The sequence below is a fragment of the Corvus kubaryi genome, unplaced genomic scaffold, assembly GCF_017639235.1.
Source record: "Corvus kubaryi isolate FWS band 111438036 unplaced genomic scaffold, C.kubaryi_AGA036_p1.0 37334, whole genome shotgun sequence".
Lineage (NCBI taxonomy): Eukaryota > Metazoa > Chordata > Aves > Passeriformes > Corvidae > Corvus > Corvus kubaryi.
This window is the reverse complement of record NW_024581108.1, coordinates 9,733,322-9,754,811: the sequence shown is the minus strand read 5'-3', so window position 1 is coordinate 9,754,811 and position 21,490 is coordinate 9,733,322. Positions and strand designations below refer to the sequence as shown.

The following is a 21,490-nucleotide window of genomic DNA, read 5'->3' as shown; positions in this document are numbered from 1 at the left end:
CGGCGGGCGGAGCGGCGGTGATGGCGATGATGGCGGCCGGGACGGGCAAGCCCCGCCGGCGGCGCGCAGGTGGGGGCTACGTTTCGCGGGCCAGTCCCCCCACTCCCCCCGCCTGGCGCTTTGGGCTCTCCCTGTGCCCCCAGGCCGGCACAGCGGCGGACTCGCCCAACCCGCCATGCCGGGGAGAGCGGCGGGCCGGCCGTGGTCGGCTCTGTGGGCCTCTGCCGGGCCGGGCCGGGCCGGACCGGACCGGACCGGGTGCGGGGCCGTGATGAGCGGCGGGCCGGGCAAGGCGAGGCAGGGACCCGGCGTCCCCTCGGGCTGTGAGGGGACAGCCCGCCCCGGCCCGCCCTGAGCGTCGGACGCGGGCTGTGTCGGGGTCGTGCAGCTGGCTGGTCAGAGCGCTGCGTCCTTCCCAGGATAACAGCCCGGTATCTCCCCTGCCTGTTGCTCTTGTCGTAGGGGAGCAGCTGCCCGGGGCACCCGTGTCGGAAGCTGGGTCAGGGCTCGCTGGCGGCAGCGAGGGCGGCAATAGCGGCTCTGTGTGAGGGTGCCTGCGGTGGGACAGCCGTGGGGACAGCAGTGGGGTGCAGGAGTAACGCTGGCCTGGAGGGCCAGGGGGTGTAGCTGGCACAAAATTACTGTCAGAATTATTCTTTCCTTTTTTGTGTATACAGGATACAATGAATGAGAGTGTGAGAAGAGTTGGGCCTGTCTGTTTTCACACTTTAAAAGTGTGTCTGACTGGTTGCTGAATACCAGCTTACTGAAATCACAGCCATCAAAAGCAAGTTACTAAGCAATTATCTTGATTGTGCTTACAGTTTAGAGGTTTTAATATTTTTCAGGTTCCAGCATTTTCCTCTGTTAAGAAAATACACTAATTTGTATATTTTTATATTTGATTTCTAGGAAATAAGCATTCAGCTGCTCTGAAAAATGAAGATGCTGCTCAAAGGTATAATTTGAGAGGAACAGTACATCTGTGACATTTGTCTTGTTTTGCCTCACTTTGAAATTGCAGTCTTTGCATTGCAGAGGCTTTACTTTTTCAGAGTACTATGACTAACTTCAGTAAATCACCAGCATCAACATCATGCAGATATGTTTGAAGTGATGCTGTGTAACTTCTAACAGCACGCACACCTCAGCATTGTGTAATATACTAAAAGTGTGTAATCTAAATTGTATTTCCATAGCCTGTACTCCTTGCTTTTTGCCATCTTAACTTCTTTGCATACCTGCCATTTATAATTATTTACATCAAAAAACACTCAGGAAGTGGGATTTGTTTGGTTTATTCCTTCCTTTACTTTGTAACCTCACACTCAGTCAAGTCCCAGTCCTTTTTTTCTTCCTATTTTGCATGTCTTACCCAGTTCCTGTTTTCCTGACAGCACTCCATAAATTGTCCCAGGCTCTTTGTCCAGTCAGTTCTGAGTTTCCCTCTTGCAAGAAAATTTGGGGAGTGTATTGCAATACAGTGAGAATCAATACTTTTCTTGACCAGCAAATAAAGCAAACCAATATAAAATATGTAACCGTTTGTGGTTATAACAGAATTACTAGTCCAGTTACTTGATGCTTTGGTGTGATGCAGGAAAATGTAAGCTACTGTATTTCAGAAAAAAAGATAAAAATACAATCAGAAAATTTTTTATAGAAATCTGTCCTCTGTATCATTCAGTGTCTGTTCTGTTACAGGAAAGCAGCTCTGGAGGCTGCACTGAGAAAGAAGATCGAATTTGAGAAAAAAGCATTGTCTATTGTTGAACAGCTCCTGGAAGAGGACATTACTGAAGAGTTCCTTCTAAACTGTGTAGGTGTTGCAAGTTTTTATACCGTTTTGTATCTTAGTGTGGTACTTTTTCTTAAAAGTTTTTGGAACAATTTGCTGCAGTTTAAAATAGACAAACCGTTCATTCCCTCTTGTGCCAGCTCTGATAACGATTTCCTTATTTTTACGGGTTCTGCAGTGAAAACGTGCCCTAGTTTTGCAGGGCTGTATACACTGATGAATCCTCGCTCTTTTATCACAGCTTTTGTTTATACCTCTCTGGTTCTGGACTGACAGATGAAGTATAAAAAATTTAGGTCTACCTCATGCTATCTGTAAATTTAGACAGAGTCTCTAAAATGCACCGTTACCTGGCAGCACAGTTTTGTTGGAATGGTATGATGATTACTCTTGTTAAGGTTGTAAATAGGCTGATAAATAGGTGTACAAAACATGTAAACAGAGGAAAATTACAGAAATAGGGGCCACACTAGAGGCAATATTATGAAGGTCTTGTATATGTAAAAAGAAATGTCCATGTCTGTTTTCTTTCTCTGTTTACCCTTTTCCTTTTTTCCTGTGTAGGTTCTCAATGTTTATTAATATTAATAGATAACTGTTATAAAATTTAAGATATTTATATGCTTAAGAGATGGTTTGGGTACAAAAAAATGACAAGTTTTCCAGTATCTGTTGTTGAACTATTTTCTTGTCATTTTAGGGAAAATGTATTACTCCATCTCACTATAAAGACATCGTTGATGAACGGTCTATCATCAAGCTATGTGGTTATCCTCTATGTCACAATAAACTGGAAAATGTAAGTTGCTTTTTATTAATCCTGTTATCAAAGGAACCTTTTCACAATTTTTATTCTCTTGCATTTTCTTTTTAATTTTAAAGTTAGAATATTAAGCAGAGATTACTGTCAAATAATGAACCAGGCATTATATCATTCTATTTCAGTATAATCCTTCTGAAGTCAAAGGTAAAATTTGATGAGTAGACAGGAGTTACTGTATGACAGAATCAGTTACTGAATGATCGGAATCACAGTGCATGGATCTGTGTCAACAATGATAAAGATGACTGAATTGTGGCTTCATGGCCTTCCTTTGTGAATGAAAAAAAACTTCGAAATCTTGTTCTTTTGTCAGTGTAGCAAAAGATGTCTATGAGAAGGATTGACATGAAAAAATAATACAACACACGGATATTATTATGTGAATGCATATACGTATGCTATGAAAATGTATGTCAACTGTGGCAAGATCAAAGCTATCCTTCTTTAGGTGTGATATATCAGAGCTTAAGCCGAGCTCAAAGGTCAGTTAGATAACCTGTGATATAATATCAGTGCTACATGTGATTATCTGAAAAAAATCAACTCAAGTACAAAACAATATACTGTTTTGGACTTCATATATTTGCACAGATGTTAATTTCAAAACTGTTACAGTTTACATAAGTTCCTCTCTGGGTTTGCCTGGGTAGTGGCTGGGTCTGACAGTACAGTCTCACAGCATATAAATATCTCTGGATTAAAGAAGGACCTGTCTGTAAGTGCTCAGCACTTACACATGAGGAAAGCTTCTGCCATGGCAGCTCCACTGTTATATGTTTGGTACTGGTTTTCTTATGGAGCTGGCTTTTACTGATTATTGAGATGTATATGATTAAAGATAAATGACCTTTCTTACATCTGAGAAGGTGCAACATCAGAAGAATTGAGAGGAAAGGTGGTTGTAGTATGCAGTTCAGTTAAATAGAATATATTGCACATGTCCACAGATGTGAATTAAGAATGAAGTTTTTTCTCTGTTGTCACGATGGAACTGACAGTCTTGCTGATGAAAGTGTATTGTTTTAGGTGCCAAAGCAGAAGTACAGAATTTCAACAAAAACAAACCGAGTTTATGATATCACTGAAAGAAAGGTATGGTAACAAGTCTGTTTCTAGAATGTGTTTAATGGTAGCAACATCAGAAATTCATTTTTTAACAGCATTCATATAGTGGCTTGATTCAGAGAAAAATACATTTGATTATTATGAAAATAATTTTTACAAACTGTTAGAATATGAAATTTTCGTGCATTTCACTTTCTAGATGATGTCTTTGGTAAGACAAAATACATGTGTTTTCTAAGTTGAAACATAAAATGGAAAGTTTTACTTTACTACATATCAGTTTGAATGTGGCACAGCTGATCTGTTAAAGACATTTGTGAAGAAGTGTTCTTTATTTTGCTCCAGCATAGTCAGTGAGCTTTAGGAGGATCAAAGTGCACATCCTTTTCAAGCACTGAAGTTTGCAGTAGTGTAGTACAAGTTACATCTTATATATTCCTTAGTGTTCTTTTTCGGGGAACACTTAGGTTTCTTTTTGAGGAGTTTTCAACATAAAACCTAACTCTTCAGGAAATATTTTTTTTCTGGAAGCATGTTCACACATGTGGTTGCATAAAAGTCATCTTTGACAGTTCACAGGATACACAATCACCTAAAGACACTTAGACATTAAATGGTAAGATAAATGTTACCAGTTACAGAACAAATTTCTTCAGTGTCAGTAGTATGCATTCCTCTGATTAAAACTCTGGGATACACAAAATTTTAGGAATTGCTTTCTCGAGCAACCAGGCAAGACTCCAGCAAGAGGTAGGATGCTTTGCTGTCCTCCCTTGTGATGCAAGTTTGCAAATCAATTTTTCAAAGATGCTGGAGATTTTTAGGTGTTGTTCCAAGTATTGCAAAATACCAGGTTCTCTTGTGAACCAAAATTTTCATTATTAAACACCTGAATTTTAATGTATGTCTTTGAAACTGTATTAACAGCATATTGGGTTATGGGTTGCTCTTTGAACAGTTTGGTTTGTTGGGGTTTTTTTAAATTATTGTTACATAGAATCCAACGCTGATTTGCTTCCCAGTATGTAATAAAAGTGCAGAAACCAGAAAAATGGGGAAGAAAGAAGCAGCTAAATGTGGCTTGTGGGAATGGGATAGGCCTATTTGATAGGTTGGGTTTCTCAGGTGAACTAAAAACCTGGCTATAGCCTTGAAAAGAAATGTGTATTGGTACTTAATTTTACAAGCATTAAAAGGAATTACTTTTGTACTTTTCTATGTATTAAAGTCGGCCTTAGTCATGTTTTCTTGCTTTCTCTCATTGCCAGTGCTTTTGCAGCAACTTTTGCTATAGAGCATCTAAGTATTTTGAAGCTCAAATTTCCAAAAGTCCGGTATGGATGAGAGAAGAAGACAAGTAAGTATAATCTTATACATTCATTGCACCTTTTGAGAATATTATTTCTATATGCAGGCTGCAGTGGTAATTAAATAGCTGCAGCGCATCAAAGTGATTTGGCTGAAGCAGAGGTAACTGATGTTAACACATTAGCTTAGCATGGTGTTTGTTTTAAAAGTGTTGCTGCTGTATGGATTACAGTAATTGACATGGTTCAGTACTACTCACGTGTACTTAGTAGACATGACCATGTTAGTTTAGACGGCAGACGAGTCATAAATAATAGTTAACTCCTATTAACTTTAAAATGTACTTACTAGGATTGGATTTTTACAAACCATACAATGTACAGGTTGAATTAATCTTACCCTGTTACAAGAGATTTTCTAATTTTAGCATAGCACTTGGCATCGATCTTAAGCTTAGACTGTAAATGCTTGCATCTGAAAGCAGACTATAACATGAAGAGCTTGTTTATCTGATACAAATTTCAGATTGCCCATTTCTTGTTCTTCCTGTAATACATGTTTTGGGACAGTGTCATGCAGTCTGTGTTCCTAGCTTAGGAAACATTGGCTTGCAAGTAATCAGTGGAGCCAATGGGTGTCACTGTTGAACAATGAACACTTGCATAAAGAATGTTCAGCAAATTTATTCATTCTCAAAGACACTACTTCTCATAGTCTCCTGGTTTCCAACAGAAGAAACTAGGTGGAGTTACAGGTGTCATATGAAATATCTGATTAGTGAGAGAAGAGCTTTTGAGCAGCCTGATTGGATCTGAGGTATTCTAGTAGGTAAAACTAGACTCTTCATTAAAAGTTTAAGTTTACCAGTGCTTTTGAGGTATTGTTTTCCTGTCTTTAAGAAAAGTATTTCTAAAATCTCCCTTTATTCTTCACATCAAAAGTGTATAGTTGTGGTATGCTTGACATAGTTAATTATTTATTTTGGGTGGTGGTGGGGAGGCAGGATTTTCAAAAAACAAACAAACTCTCAGTAGTTCTTGGCTAGCTACACCTCTTTGCACAACCAGTACATGTGCACACACCAATACACATTTACACAGTAGAATATCTGAAATTCCTGTGACAGAAAAGACTACAACCTGCACTTAAAACTCCGAAGAGTTATATGGAGCTAATAATTTAAATCACTCTATGTTACCACCTTTAGTTTCCAAACACAGTTTATTGGTATGAGTGGTGCAGCTTTACATCTATTTAAACCTGTGGGGTCTTTTACATACTGAAAGGTGCTTGTGCATTGACTTGCATTTAGTGCCTGCCTAAAAGGTTCTCTTTCAGTCATAGGACAGATGAGATTTTCAACACTTGGTATTGGATAACAGGAATAGCATTGTGATGCTGCCTCATAACTGAATGGAAATAGAGCTTTGGAAAGAAACTCATCAGAATTTGTTTAGTGATGTTTTTAGTTTCTGGAAACCTTTGAAAACGATTTTCTTAAGAAAATTTTAACTTGATAGCCTAATTTTTAACAAAGTAAAATTTAAAATAAATAAAAATATCCTGAATATTCATATTTTTGCATTAATTAAAACATTTTCCTATAACTAGCCCAGGATTGTCTTTACTAGAGGAACTTCATGGTCTGTGAGGATCTTGGCATGTTCAGTTTGTTAAAGAGGAGACTAAAGGGTGATCTGAAAGTAGTGTACAACTAGTTAAAAATAGAAAGATTACAGAGCCAAACTATTCTTGGTTGATGGCCACAAGTAACTGCATGAATGGTTCAGGTTGGACATTGGGAAAAAAATTGTGCTAAGGTTATGGTGGAATGAAACAGGATACTCCGCAATGTTTTGAAATCTCCATCTTTGCAGCTTTTCAAGATTTAAACTTCATGAATTTGTGGCTGACCTAACCTAGCGCTGGTGACAGTTGCATTTCAAGCAGGAGGTCAGACTAGAGCCTTCCAGAGGTCCTTTCTGACAAACATTTGTGTGGCTTGGTGACTGTGTTAAATTCTGTTCACTGTAACAGCGATGTGCTGCGGGCACACAAGTCGTGCTCTCTGTACATGTGTGCACAAACCTGCTCTTGCTAGCCTTGCTTTGAACAGAGGGTGTTGGACTACAAGATCCTCAGATGTTCCTTCCAAACTCAACTATTTTTGTATTTATATTTCAAGAGAATAGATTGAGCAGGAAAATACTCATTCTGTGTCTTCTTTTTGCAGACCACCAGACATAGAGCTGCTGAAGGAGGGACAGAGGTACACTGAAAAATTTGTTGTTGTATCCATCAATAGCTAGAAATTTTAGCATCATAGCAGATGAAAAGGGAATCTTTGATTTGCTCTGTTATAGAAAAGAGCTTACTAGAACCTATTGCAAAGGTTTTTTTTCTTTGTGATTCTAATCCAGCATATTTGATCTGTATGATTTAGTGTACAGCTGCTCTTGGATTGTGTGTCTTAATTGAGCCTGTTGAAATCTGAAACAAATGCACTGTTTGTACTTTGAATATTTTATGCCATCTATTCTTTATAAAGAAAATTGTGCCAATTATATGTGATGAAAGCTTCTGCACTTCTTAATCTAAAAGGTCTATATCAGCCAGAATGAAATCACACTACTCTGTCATCTCGTTGTACCTCACTGTGTATTGTGCAACTTTCTGTTTTCTTTCGCAAAGCGTTGCCATTAGGTGGCAAACATATATGCTGAAACAGCTCAGCAGTCCCCCTAATTTAAGGGTACTATGTTCCCGTATGTGTTAGCATGCCTGTCTTCATTTTAAAATTGCACTGTTCATGATGCTAAATTTTACATTGGTCTGCTGTCTTTAATAATATCTTGTTCTTTTCTAACTGCCAATAATCAGCTGAGAACTTGCTTCTTTATACTTGTCATCTTGATTGTAGAACAGTGCAACTCTTAAGAGTTCAAGAAGACTTTCAAAAGAGCTTCTTAAAGCAAAAAATTACACTTCTGCTATAAGGGGGGAAAGGCTTTGTTTATCATTCTTATGTGAGAATGAAAAGCTATTGCAGGTAAAAGCCATTTCTTATTTCACTGATGGCTTGTGTTTTCTATTGTAGTGGGCAGTCTGGAGAAGAGGTAAAACTACGTGATGAAGTAATTAAAGCATCCGACATTGAAAATCCTAGGATATCTTCAGATCCATGTGAATCTGCTTCTCATGACACAGCCAGTGACAGCAGTACTGATACTGAACAAGAATTTGTTTCTTCTGTCCTACCAGGAAGTCAGTCAAGTTCAGCCAATTTTGCACAGCAATTGCACAGAAAAAGCATCCTCAAAAAGAAGCATGTTCAGAAGGTCCATGCCAGGCCTAAAACTGAAGATGCAGATGTGGTAGAAGCCATTGAACAACTCTCTCATTGTAAAATAGACACTCAGGAAGAAATACATGCTTGCTCTGTTCATAATGAAGTAACTGCACCACCTTCAAACAATACTGCTCTTGGGAAATCAAGTGCTTCAGAAATCTGTGTAAATACGTGTGGATCACAGATAGTTTTTCTAGGTGTGAGCAAAAGAGGAGCAGAACATCTTAAAAGAACACTAGCTAAGTCAACAGAACATAAAAACCCTGAACTGAGGCATCCAGTTAATTCCAAAGGCAGTTTATTAGAAGTGCTTAGGCAAACACTTACGGAATGGAGAACTGAGGAAACTTTAAAATTTCTCTATGGCCCGAACTATACTTCTTTGTGTTCATCAGAGTGCATAGTATCTGCCAACCAGGAGTCTGAAGAACTTGATGAGGATGACTTAGATACAGCTGATGATCTCAACACTATTGCTGTAGAGGAGTCTGAAAACAGCTTGAATTACTCTTTACCTTTCACAGGCTCAGGTGGAATACTTAAGCCTGTTCCTAGTTATGAAAAGTTAAAAGAAGAAACAGAGTTCTTAGAAGTCCAAGTAAAAGAGTTCTATGAAGGAAAGTACATCTTGGCTGAAGAGGCAGCGACACAAGCACAGGCAGGGGAACATCCCAGCAGAGACAAAGTGAGTGTCTGGTGGAACAGTGTGGAGGCTGTATAAAGCCTGAACAGGCCTTGAAAGAATTATTACTTCGTTTCTGTTATCATAAGTGGATAAGTATCTCACACAGGGAAAGAGAAAATTATGTTAGCTGCATACTGTATGTTGCATCAGATTATGCAATTGTCTGCCCATTAAAAATTAGTTTGGGTTTTTTTCTCTTCAGAGATAAGTTACTTAATGTTTAAATACTTACTGATTATCTGTGACTATTTTGATGTACTGACTTTAATTAAACACTAGGTTATAGCTGTTAAAGTTTTTTGTCTAATACAGGATGATCAGCAGGAAGATCTCACCTTCCCACTTGTTGATTCAAATGCACAAATGCAGATTAGGAAGCGAATTGTCCTTGAAAAATTGACGAAAGCGTAAGTACTGTTTACTTCGGTGAATGTCAGTCTAAAGTTGGTGCTCATTCATCAATGTTTTAAGTAACAAACACTGTGCAAGGATGGGCCTGGCTTTTTCTAGGTGGCCCTTGTCATAACTTAAGCCCATTATTACCCTAAAGGACTTACTTATTTCTGCAGCAGTCAGCTGTAGTACAGTTGCAGGTGTCAGTTTGCACAGTCTGCATGTACCAACTACTCAAGTTTAAACTGAAACCTTGAAGTTGCTTGAGAGGAGTGCAGGTATTTGTTTTGTACATTAAGCATACTGTTACTTGTAAACAAATCTTTGTAATCCTTTAAGCAAAGGTCTTAGAGTTTCTAATGCACGTTTGGATGGCTGATACTGGTATGCCCCTAGCTACAACCATTAAAGGCCCTCAGAACTGAATCTTAAAATTTTCCCAACATCAGACCTTCTTTACATACATAAAAGGGCTTTGGAGTCACACAAAAAAGATTAAGGCATTTCTCACGTAGCTGTTCGAATTATTAAATTGTCAAAGTTGAGAGGACCTCGGAAATATTCTCGTTGTCAAGGCAATGCAGATAAATGAGTATTTAAAAGTCATGATTTTGTTGTTTTTTGTTAGGGGGGGGTATTTACTTTTCTATCATTGTAGCTTGTGTTACCTAGCCAAACTAGGTTTTACAGAAGCTTTTTTTTTTTTTAAACTTAAAAACCTCACAACCAACTCCCCATCCCTGCCAAAATAAAAAGAAAATCCTTTCTGTTTTTCTCTACCTGCAACATGTGGATAGGCCACAAACATGAAATCAAACCACCCCCCAAGTGTCATGTCTGTAAGTGTCGATTGTTTTAAATTTCCTGAGGTGATGCAGTCATCCTGTCATGAATCAAGAGATCATTTTCATTGTGATAAAGCAACTAATATGCCCAACATTGTGAGAGTCCTGTGTTCAGTTTTTGTAAACATGCAGTGATATACAGGAGAACAGAAACCTTAAGTCTTCCAGTAATACTGATACACTATGTGCTACGTGCATATAGTGCAAATAACTGGATATTCAAATGCAAGAGCATATTAACTATTAAATAAATAGAGGCAAGAGTTTAATCCTAAGTGTGAAAAACAAAGGATGTTATTTGGGAATCCCAACAACGAGTTAAAGAGTATGTGCAGTTTGTGTGGTCTGTCCGTTTTTATGCACAGATAAGTAAGGAGGAAACCTGTGTTTTTCTCTCTTTTGAAATTTTCTGATAACTATCATCTGGATTTCAACTATCAAGCTCACAGTGGACTGATATTTCTGTTGCATCTATGTGAGTCTGAGGTTAGCAGGTATATTATGTGTGAATACCTCATTTAGACATGCAGTTTCCTTTTGAATTGTTATTATAAATATATAATAAATATAAAGTAAATATAAACCTTCAAAAATTTGTAAGGCCTGTAGTTCTAGTCCTCAAAATTGTATGAATATTTTTCAGAACTGAAAGGTGAAATTAGTAAGAATATGTATGTAGAACTATATTTAAATCTTCGCATTCACACTGAACTAGAGCTTATTTTTAAAAGCAGGCAGTTGCAAAGTGAAGGTGTTGGCCCAAACACCACACAGAGGCAGCTGAAGTGAAAACTGCAGGCCTGATCTGCTGCACGAAAGTCAATCTCCTCCTTTTTAGTAACTTTGATGTGCTTTGGTGGAAGTCTTACTTGAGAAGAAACGAGAAAGAGAGGACAATGTATATTGACTGGTGTCTTTTGCCTTCTAGATTATCTGCAGTTTTGGGCCCTCTTCAGATTGCTTCAGGCGATGTTTATACAGAGCTAAAAAGTCTTGTCAAAACTTTCCGGTGAGTATTGGTCTATACTTAGAGATTCTTATAAATTGATTAATTAAACATGCTGTTGAATGATTTGTGGTTTGGGCACAGAGAGGGCCCTATTGCAGATTTGCTCTTTTCTAGCTGTGTGTTTGTGTAGCTAATGTCACATTCCCTGTGGACTAACAAGTCAGGCCTTTCCTTGCTCCTGACAGTGGCTAGGTCACCAGGAGTATTTGTAGATTTTTTAAAAACTAGGCCAGTGGTCTCTGGAGGATGCTGGTGAGTCTTTTAAAGGTTCTGCTACCTCGTCACCTCCTATTAAGCATGAGTTTCTGAGATCTGTCCCTTTCTTTTGCTCTGGCTCCTTGCAGCTGGGCTAAATGGTTTTAATCTGATTAATAATTTTTACCACTAACTTCCTGAGTCAGTCAGTTGCATCTGTCTTGTTCCTGATTTCAAAGGGAAGTAGATCTAGTGGGCACTTCTATCACCACCAGCAAAGCTTCTGCTTCACGCAGTAGGACTAAAGACAGTATTTGGAAACAGTGAGATAAAGAAGGAGGGAAAGCAGAATGATGGTAACTTCTCTGAACATTTTTAGGTTTTCTTCGGGAGGCAACTCTCATAAGTTGGACCTAGATTGTGTCTTGCATCCTCAAGTATTGTCAGAAAAAGAGCAACAGCAGTTGTTAACTGTGTGTGCATTGTCACTCTTGAAACTCCTTCCCACATCTTCAACCTGCCTGAGGTTTACATGTAAATTTTCCAAAATACATTCATGTGACATGTGCCACAAGGAATCTAGGCTTTGGTGAATAGAAACCCAGCTCTACCTGATTCCTTATGATTTGCCCATGTCTGGAAGAACACCACTAAAGCACAGATGTCTCTGTGCAAGATTTCTTACTGTGGAAGATTCTTCCTTTCTGGTAACTCTGTGCATTATCTCTTTTAAATAAAAACATTGATACTATTTGAATTTGATTCTGTGATTGCAGTCTTTTAAGTTCTGATTAACCTTTTATTTTAACAACACCACTGAAACCAGCAAAGATATTTTGTATATAGTGTATAGATAACTATTATTTGAGTAAGATCTTTGTGTCTTAAAACACTTTCGTTGCTCTGCAGTTTAAATGCTTAATAGTCACTTTAGCTTGTGGATTGATAAAACTGGAGAAACTACCTTTGGTGTCTTTCAAATTACTTTTCTATGATTGATTATGTAAGAAGGCCTGGAGGTTCTCAAAAACAGAACTTCTGTTTTAAATAATTTTTGCTATTCAAAGACAGTGGGGCATGAATATAAATTTTTCACAGTGGTTTATAGCAAATGAGACTTGAAACCAAAATAGACTTCTAAAACATATATATATATATATATAAAAAATAAAATGTGTATATATATATATACACACACACACACACACACACACATATCTGTGGGTGTACAAAATGGAACCAAATCGAATTTATTTGGACTTTGACCCAATACCTGGTTCATGTAGCAGTAGTTCATCATAATTTAAAGGTTTCCCCTAATCTGTTTTGATCTCTTAGATGACACTTTGTGAGTTTATTTTTGTGTCTTTTGTTAGGAAGTAAGTTGAAGGTAATGGTAGCGAGTTCTTGGTGTTCTCTTACTGTGAAGATTCCAGATCAGTTGCTTGGAAATTCAGGATTTTAGATGGGGGATGGCTAAAGACAAAATGCCTTAATATAATATATATCTCAAAATAACTGGAGTTTTATTGTCACTGATAGTTAAATACAAAAATACAGGAAATAGGGCCCAAAGGTTTTTATTGCTTCCCTTTCTTCTTCTTGCATTACTGATATGAAAGGTCTGTTGATACACAAGAGCTAGCTCATGGATATTGAGATGAAGGCATAGACTTGAATCTCCAGTTTGGTATGTAGGTTTAAGTTTATTTATTAGGAGTAGTCTCTTAAATTTTGGATTGAATGCTTTGGCAGGGAGACTTGAGATAAATTTTAAATGGTGTTTGTATTTACAGGGTATAGAAATTCAAATGTTACTTTCTTTGTTAATGTTGTTCAAATGCTTAATGACAATGGAGGAGCATTGATAAATGCTCGAGCTCGTTCCTGCTTTTGGTACTGAAGATATTTCAGGCTGAAGAGCTTGCCAAAGAGGGTAGTAGATAAAACACATGGCTGTAGCAGAGCTTAGCTTAAGAAGGGTGAAAGAGCATGTGGTGAACTAAGCAACAACGATTTTCAGCTCCATTGGTTTTTAAAGGAACACTTGCAGTTCAGCCTCCTTTGGGCAGTGTTTTATTCAATCACCACTACTAAGAAACACACTAGAGAGATCTCAAGAGACATTTTAGAATGGTTAGAGCTCTTCCCAAACAAAGTCCCTCAGTGCCTGTAAGCTTTTGTTACGAAAACTGAGATGTCAAATAATTCTCCTGAGTGTGGAGGGGCACTTTGTTAAAAGATCAAGTGAAAATTAGCTTCTTATATATAAATTGAGGATAAATGATTTTGAATGTGTGGTTGGGTTTTTTTAAGGCATAATATTTAATTTAGAAAATAGGATTCCTGCTGTATTTTATGGTTGCAAGTATTTTAATTCCCATTATGGAGCTCATCATTGACATTGAACTCTACCAATGAATCAGATGTGAGATGTGTTCAAGACTTTTTGTCACAAGTTTGTTTTATCATGTGTCCAAGACAGTCTTTTAGCTTTTAAGTATATGTCATTAATGCATGTTATCTTGTATATGTACTTATTAATACCTATTTTACCTGTTACTGTTGTTAAGTGAAATTTTAGGTTCTGGGTTTCAAGTCAATCAGTAGTACTTGGTTGTAGACAAAGTTCTGTGTGGAAGTAGGGGAGTATCAAGATGTTAATGACTTTTTCTCAAGTAAATAGGCTTTTCTCAAAGGAAGCCTGAAGTTAAATAGTAGCTTATTTTTTGCTGGTTGTCATCAAACTAAATGATATTACAGTACATAAATATGTTGCTGTTTTCCAGGAGGTAGAGAAGCTGTCTTTTATGGTTAAATTGGTCTAGTTGAAACCTAAAGAAAAACAATATATGCTTCCATATTTGCCCGTGCCACCCTGGATTAAACTTCACTCATCTTAGTGCAAGTTTTGGAAAAAATACAGGTAGCTAAGGTTCCCTAAAGTCAAAACTTTGCATCCTAATCCCATGAAGTCTATTTCCTGATTTATGGAATGGGCAGATTCTTGAACTGCAGTTATATATGCCCACACCTGCAAATCTGGATGTGGGAAGGAAAGGCTGCTGCGTTTGCAAAGATGCTGGGTTTACTGGTTTTATTCACTGTGGATTCCTCCAATTTCCCTATTGGAGTTCCCTTCTTTTACAGGCTGGGCACTAATCAGTTATCAGGAGGTCATCTGAGGTGGAACTTTTATGCATTTTACTCTTTAGTTCTTTATCCTGGAAGCTTCTGCCACTTGGATCCATGTGCTCAGTCAGGCTGCTTCACAGAGTGTGAAAACTGCGTGGGTCCTGCTGGATGGCTGCAGCGTCTCTTGCTGGAGTGAACCACAGGACCCACAAACCAGCAACTAAGCAACCCACACTATTTGGGATCATCCAACTTGCCTAGCTTACATATCCTGCCCTACACAGGCCAAGAAAGTAGTCACAGTCCGTTTTGGGAAGTTGCATATTGTTTTCTTTCTCTAGGTAGGTGAGGGAGAATTTGGCCAAACTCTTGAACAGAACAGATTTCACCACAAAACTCAAATCACACACACAAATCTTTGTACAGTTTTAACACTTCCACATTTTATGTTTATGACAGAAATCTAGTGACCTCTTTCATGGATTGTTCTGAAGTAACAGTTTTGGCTAGAGGCAAGACAAAGAACTAATGAACCATTTTTACAGAGGCCCTGCAGTTCCCTTTTTCTGAAAGCTTTGCTCTTCAGAGGCCTTGGTGTTGACCCAGAGCTTGTTTGTGAAAGTGACTGCCCTTCCACTGCTCCTTATTATTTAAGGCTTCACACCTGTAGGTTGCTTGCTTTACTCTGATCTGCCTGAAATGTTTTTTTTTTCCAGCTGCACAAGTGTTTTAGGACAGGTGTTGTACTGAAAGGTTACTCAGTTTCAGAGGCCTGACTGTTCATCCAGTGCAGTGACAGTAGTACAGCAGCAGATCCATATTGCTGCATCCTGCTGGTTATCTGTGTCTTTTGACTACCTCTTTCAGAAATAGCATATTGATGGCAATGACTAGTGTTCAGACCTTGCCAATCAATACTAACATTGAATAAGAGTTAATTGACACAAATAACTGCATCTCTCAGTTTGTGTACGAGAATGACACCTTCCTGTGCTCTAATCAATACTAACTCCTTGTAAAGCATTGAAATAAAGCTGCTTTCTCTATTTGACAGTTTCCCCAGGTGGCTTGGAGCTGTCTCTTTCATTGTGTCTCATCATAACAGATTAACTGGAATGTTACGTATGAATTGCCTGTCAAGATGATTCCATCAGGCATTTCTTGGTAGTGTTTATCACTGTCATCAGTGTTGAGTCAAGATGTTCTGCCTTTGTTTTGTCTCTTGTTCTATAGCCAGAAAAATGTAACAGTTTACCAGGTACAAACTTTGTTGCTAAATTCACTAACTATTTCAAATAATAATTGCTAAATATGAATCTTTTAAAAACAAATACAATCAGTATTTGCCAGAACTGTTGGTTTTGGTTTGATGTGACAATTCCTGTGTATGTAGTGCAAAACATTGTTTTTCCTTTCATAATTGAACAAAACTCAGATTGTTGAGACACTACTTGAGTGATAATTGCTTCAAAATCAGATTTTGGTTTGAAGACTTAAAGATTTGAGGAGAAATATGAGATAATATTGCTGTGATTGTTACAAATTTATTTTATTAATTTTTAATATCTTTCTGAAATAGAGAAATGCAAACAGCTACTATAAAAGATCTTACTCATACCTACATTTTTAATCACCATTTTGAATATAATTTTGGGGAATTAGTTAATAGAATTTGAATTTTAACAATGACAAGTACAAATATTTCTGCTTTCTCAAATTTCAGCTTTTTTTTGTTTGGTTTTTTTGGGTAACTATATACTTGCCCGAAGTAATTTTTTTTTAGGAAAAAAGTCGTCTTACTGGGGAAGCAAACCCTGGATTTGAATTTGTTTCCAGATAGGAGTGTGCTTAAAATTAACTGTCTTCACCAGTGCCTGTAAGAGTGGGTATGAGTGACAGGGTATCTTCATTCTGGATTGAATTTGTACAAGACTTCATGGAAGGGAAACTAAAAGCAAGAAGGAAGCAAACATAGGGAGGCACTTGCCCCTCAGTTTAGCTGTTGGATGGTGCCATCTTCCTGAATAAAATTAATTCTGCTGGCTCTTTTGGGTGCCTGCATAGCCACAGCTTCATTTTTGACTGACTTTTCCATGAAATTGCTTGTTTTGAACACCATGGGTCATGCCTAAATTGAGACAGCAATTCACAGATGAATTGTTTTAACACAGATTAGTACTTGACTTAAAGCAGATCTGTTTTATTAGGCAGTTCAGCCAAAAGGGTCAGCTGGTATTCAATGCAGCAGCACTTTTCTTGAACACCCATGTGGTTTTTTATTCACACCTCATTTGTATTTATATGGCTCTTATATTTGCTCTGGCTCCCATTGTGTAAGTTAGAATTCTGGATTTCCATTTTAAACACAAGAATCATCAGAGGATTGTCACCGCTACCTTATAAAATTCAGTCTGTTTCCACATCAGCTTTTACAGCAAATCTGGATCTGAAGCCAGCAGGAGGGAAACTAAGTGTAAGAAGGTCCATCTTTTCAGAAACACATGTGCAGTTCTGGAGAATTTCCCAGTGGGTATGAGTGAGAGCTGGGGCCTCATAGCAGCCAGGACTATTTGTAAGCAATTTTAAAGAAATAGCTTCTGCTCAGTCTTCCCCATCCCACTTTCATATAGAAAAAGGAGACATTGGAAATTCTGCAGTTCCTCCATTAGAGGATGACAGAAGCTTGAGAGTTGGTAAATTGCTCAGATACAGCTGTAATTGCTTCATTATAACTCAGTGTATTAATGGTAGGCTTAAAATTCAGCTGTTAAAATCTGCTTACTTCTACTCTGAAATGTACTGACGTTTTTTAAAAATTTTTTTTCAGGTTAACAAACAGAAATATTATTCACAAAATGCCTGAATGGACTCTAATTGCTATTGTTTTGCTATCTGTGTAAGTACCCTTAAATGTCATATATTCTTACGTGCAACTGTCTTAACTAGCTTATTGGAACAAGATTTAATTTTCGGATAAGAGGAAGATTTCATGAAACTAACTGAAATAAACAGAAATATATTTTTCACGCAAATGTACTAAATTTTCTTGACAAAACAGGATTGTCCCCCTTGCATCAAATGTTAATGAGGGACAAACGTACGTTAAAAAAAAGAAAAACTAAGTTTTAGGGGGTTTTAAAGAGGCTTTGCAGGATGAAGTAGGAGTATAATTCACCCTCTTCCATTTGCTGCTGACAGACATTCTTCCCCTCTCTGACATTAGGACAAAATGACACATCTATTATATTATTTGGATTTGGCATAACTGTTAAGCTTTTCATTTCTCATTTTGCTTCTAATTTCTTAAAACGTTTCACTTTTATGATTGAAGTCAAATTATTTCCATAAATATATGTGTGCTTCTAAATAGTATAAGTATTCTAGCAAACTTCTTCTAGAGGGGAAATCTCTTTTAGCAACTCCCAAGGAATACTGGGACCCAGTATTTTATTTTTGTGAGGATTAGCTTTGTTTCTTAAGATTACAATACTACAGTCCTCCTTAGCTTTGTTTTACTTACTGTGGAATTAAATTCTTTACAATGATTTCCCTAATGGGAAGCCTGATTGTATTACAGTGTCTTTCAGTAAACTTCTACACAGAAGCATGGTGTATAAAAGCTGCATTCATATGCATCAAGTGAGTTCCTTAATTTGTATTTTGCCAGTTCATGTACATTTCTGAAGTTAAGGACACAAACTTCGCAGTGTGTTAAACAGACAGAAATGTGTATTAAAAGCTGAACTAATGTTAATGGTTAAGAAATCACTGGTGGTTTCACAGTGCCAGGCTCTGCCTTCCATTAGGGTTAAACCATCAAACAGTCTTTGTATGTCTTGAGCTTGAATTACGAGATTGCAAAAATCTTTATTCCAGAGTCTGTTCATTACCACACTGCTGCTGCTTCTTTTGGGCTTCCTGGGTCACTGGAGCCTGTAGGACAGAGAAGTACTTACAGACATTCACAGGTCAGGAAGTACCGTGGGCCAGCATCATGGCATGCCCAGCACTGCACTTACTTTCCTTGATATTACTTCAGTCTGACACATTGTTCTGGCTTTGCTGTCCCAAGGAAGACGGTACCAGCAGGCATTAGAGCAGGCTTCAGCGAGCCTTACATCTGTGTCACCCCGCCAGATACCACTCAAATGATTCATTAAATCAGAACACAGAAAGTAACTTTACTTGAATGCCTTGGCATAAATTTTTTATCAACTATAAGAACAAATCTTTTGTCATTTTTACTATATATTCTTATGGTTGAATTGGTAATTTGTGAAACAGATCTTATGAATTTTTCAAGTAGTTTCTGTACAGTTGAGGAAATGGTGTTTCTTTTTGATCAGAAGTTAAAATATGTAGCTGATCTCTGCATATGATGAGCTCTAAATGTTTACATAAGTAGTGATTGTTTTACAGCTGCTTTAAAACGTTTTACAAGTAGTAGGCAGTCCTGGTAGCAGTCAGTATAAGCAGAGAACCAAGTCTCTTTTTACCTTTGCTTACTAAAGGTCCATCCCTAAAGAAATTAATTATATTTGATCATAAAATAATTAGATTTTAGTTATAATATTAGTGAGATCATAAATAAAACCTCTGCTGATTTCTGTTTATTGTAAGGCTCTTGCAAGCTCATGATCTTGAGATTTTGAACAACTGTCTCAGCTGCCTCTTAGGAGAGAATGTGGAAGAATGTAGGTGGGATAGAATGAGTGTTAGATTCCTCTTGTAAGATGATGCATGTTGCATCATTTCCAGAAAGATTAAAGTAGAACATTTAATTATTTGAAAATTCTAATCAAGCTTGACTATTTAGTGGAAGCCAGGACTGTGCAGGGAAAGGCTACCAAGGACCTGGACAACCCCTCACAGACAGGTCCTCACTCAGGCCCTTTCTCAGCTCCTTCAGTCTCCCAAGGAACTGTCATATATTGCTAATATTTCTTATAAAAAGAATTAACGCCCTATTTAAGTCTTCTCCCTTAGCTGTACTGAGATATTGTGCACATTGTAGCACATCTAATGTCATTTAGATCATAGAGTTGTGTGGGGCCTGAGTCTGAGTGGATCTTCAATAGCTTCAGTCGCACTTTCACAACATTTATTCACATGTCTTGACCTGGTTTCAGACATAGGATGACCATTTTACTACCAACACTAAGCAGTAAAGCTGCATGAGCAACACCCTGGTAGAGGATAATACTTCCTCTTTCCAGGTGGGTGCCAGACCATACTACAGGTATCCCAGGGTGCAGGGACTACAGAAAGCAGAGTGAACATGGGTTTCAAAATACACCTCAAAAAAATCTAGGACTTCAAGTATTTTTTGTTTTGTATTAAAGGGGGCAAGGTTGCTCTGTTTCAAGTAGCAACTGTTGGACTTTGCTTGCACCCTATTTTGTGCATCAATGTTGTGGCTCACCACTTCCTTCTCAAACATATATGGCTAGTGTGTGCTGAGGACTTGGTGTACTTAACTTCACAGTGCACTTTCAGAGTGCCCCAGCCCTTTTCGTGATAAGGTACTGGACAGAATAACTGTTACCATTACTGCTGTGTTGAATTCTAGTGTATTATGGTATGATCATGCTGTCCTCTTTGCTTGAGTGTGCATATTAACTCTTTGTAGGATACACCATGATGGATATCATTAATGCCTAATTTTGGTGCTTAAATTAGACCCTAGGCTCACTTCATAGTCTGCAGGTCCTTGAAAAGCTGCTGATAGTTCTGTGTGCTCTTGACTCTACTGACTACTAAATAAACCTGGGCTTCTCATTCGTTGAAACAAAGTGCCCGGAACTGGACAGTGTGACATGTTTAAAAGTATAAAATGTTGGAGATTTCAACAGTGGAGTATTTCATGTTCCTAGTGAACAATTGGACTTATTCAGTCAAATTATTGTATAAAATATGAACACAGCCTGTCTCTGCCTTTATTGAAAATCTAGCCTGAGGCACTCCTATGAATATAGCACATTCAGCAGTGCTGAATCGACCTTGTTAGAGTTCACTTTGACAGCCAGCGATTTATGTTCAAACAGTGGTATTCATGCCTGTCATGGAGTGGGTGACTTAAAAATTATCTGTAGTTCAAATTTCTTGATTATTTGTAACTTGTAGTAATTTTGGCATTGGTAGATTTTGGTTTCTTCCTGTTACATTGCTTATGTTAAATAAAATTTTTTCTTCTAGTAAGAGCTGCTTTATAATGTATTGTAAACTAGAATGCAGAAGTTGCATCTTTTTCCCCCAAAGAACTTTGCAAGATATCAAATGAAGCAGATAAATAGATACAAATACAGTAGTTCAAGAAAGAACGGAGAAAACAGTGGGAAGATTGGTTGCTATACAAGCATGGGCACTTTCTGTTTTTAGTGTATACCCCTGGCACAGACTAATGGAAAGCTTTCAAGATATTTTCAGGAAATGTCTGCTTTCATCTTACTTATCTGAGCTGGCTGGTTCCAGTGAACTGTGGTCAGCTTCATCTACAAAGCCTATGCAAGAGGTTCCCCCGCTAAAAGCTTTGAAGCATTTCAAAATGTTCTGGGATTAGTTTATAAGCATTTGGCTGCAGTATTTAAACAAACTCAAAATGACCATGATCACTAAACAAAAGCCATCATTATATGTGTGCAGCCACTTTAGATAAATGTGTCATGTGGAGATGTACTCTAGAGGTTTACTCTCTTGGAGATAACAGTTCAGGAACTGGAGAATCTTGGATTCAAGTACGTGTTTTTACTCCTCTGCACACGAGAGCACATCAATTGCTCAGCACTGACATTTCTAAATTATTTTAAGAGGAATTTAGATGTTTCTGATATCACTACTGTGTTCTTATCTGAAAGTGTCTGAATGTTTGAAATGTATGAATCTAGT

General features: G+C 37.8%; 1 protein-coding gene across 3 annotated transcripts in view; it reads left to right on the top strand.

Moving 5' to 3' along the window:
* The first annotated feature begins 5 nt into the window (after positions 1-5).
* Positions 6-21,490, top strand: part of RPAP2 (RNA polymerase II associated protein 2) — a 35,657-nt gene continuing 14,172 nt past the window's right edge. For 2 of the 3 annotated variants that reach the window (XM_042030223.1, XM_042030222.1), the window contains exons 1-11: positions 6-69; positions 913-958; positions 1,705-1,819; positions 2,499-2,597; positions 3,648-3,713; positions 4,955-5,043; positions 7,228-7,263; positions 8,092-9,028; positions 9,341-9,435; positions 11,195-11,275; positions 17,433-17,501. In XM_042030223.1, the coding sequence (XP_041886157.1) occupies positions 21-69; positions 913-958; positions 1,705-1,819; positions 2,499-2,597; positions 3,648-3,713; positions 4,955-5,043; positions 7,228-7,263; positions 8,092-9,028; positions 9,341-9,435; positions 11,195-11,275; positions 17,433-17,501 (1,682 nt within the window). In that variant the 5' untranslated portion in view covers positions 6-20. The remainder of the gene's footprint in view (positions 70-912; positions 959-1,704; positions 1,820-2,498; positions 2,598-3,647; positions 3,714-4,954; positions 5,044-7,227; positions 7,264-8,091; positions 9,029-9,340; positions 9,436-11,194; positions 11,276-17,432; positions 17,502-21,490) is intronic. The other variant, XM_042030224.1, reaches the window with a different exon arrangement.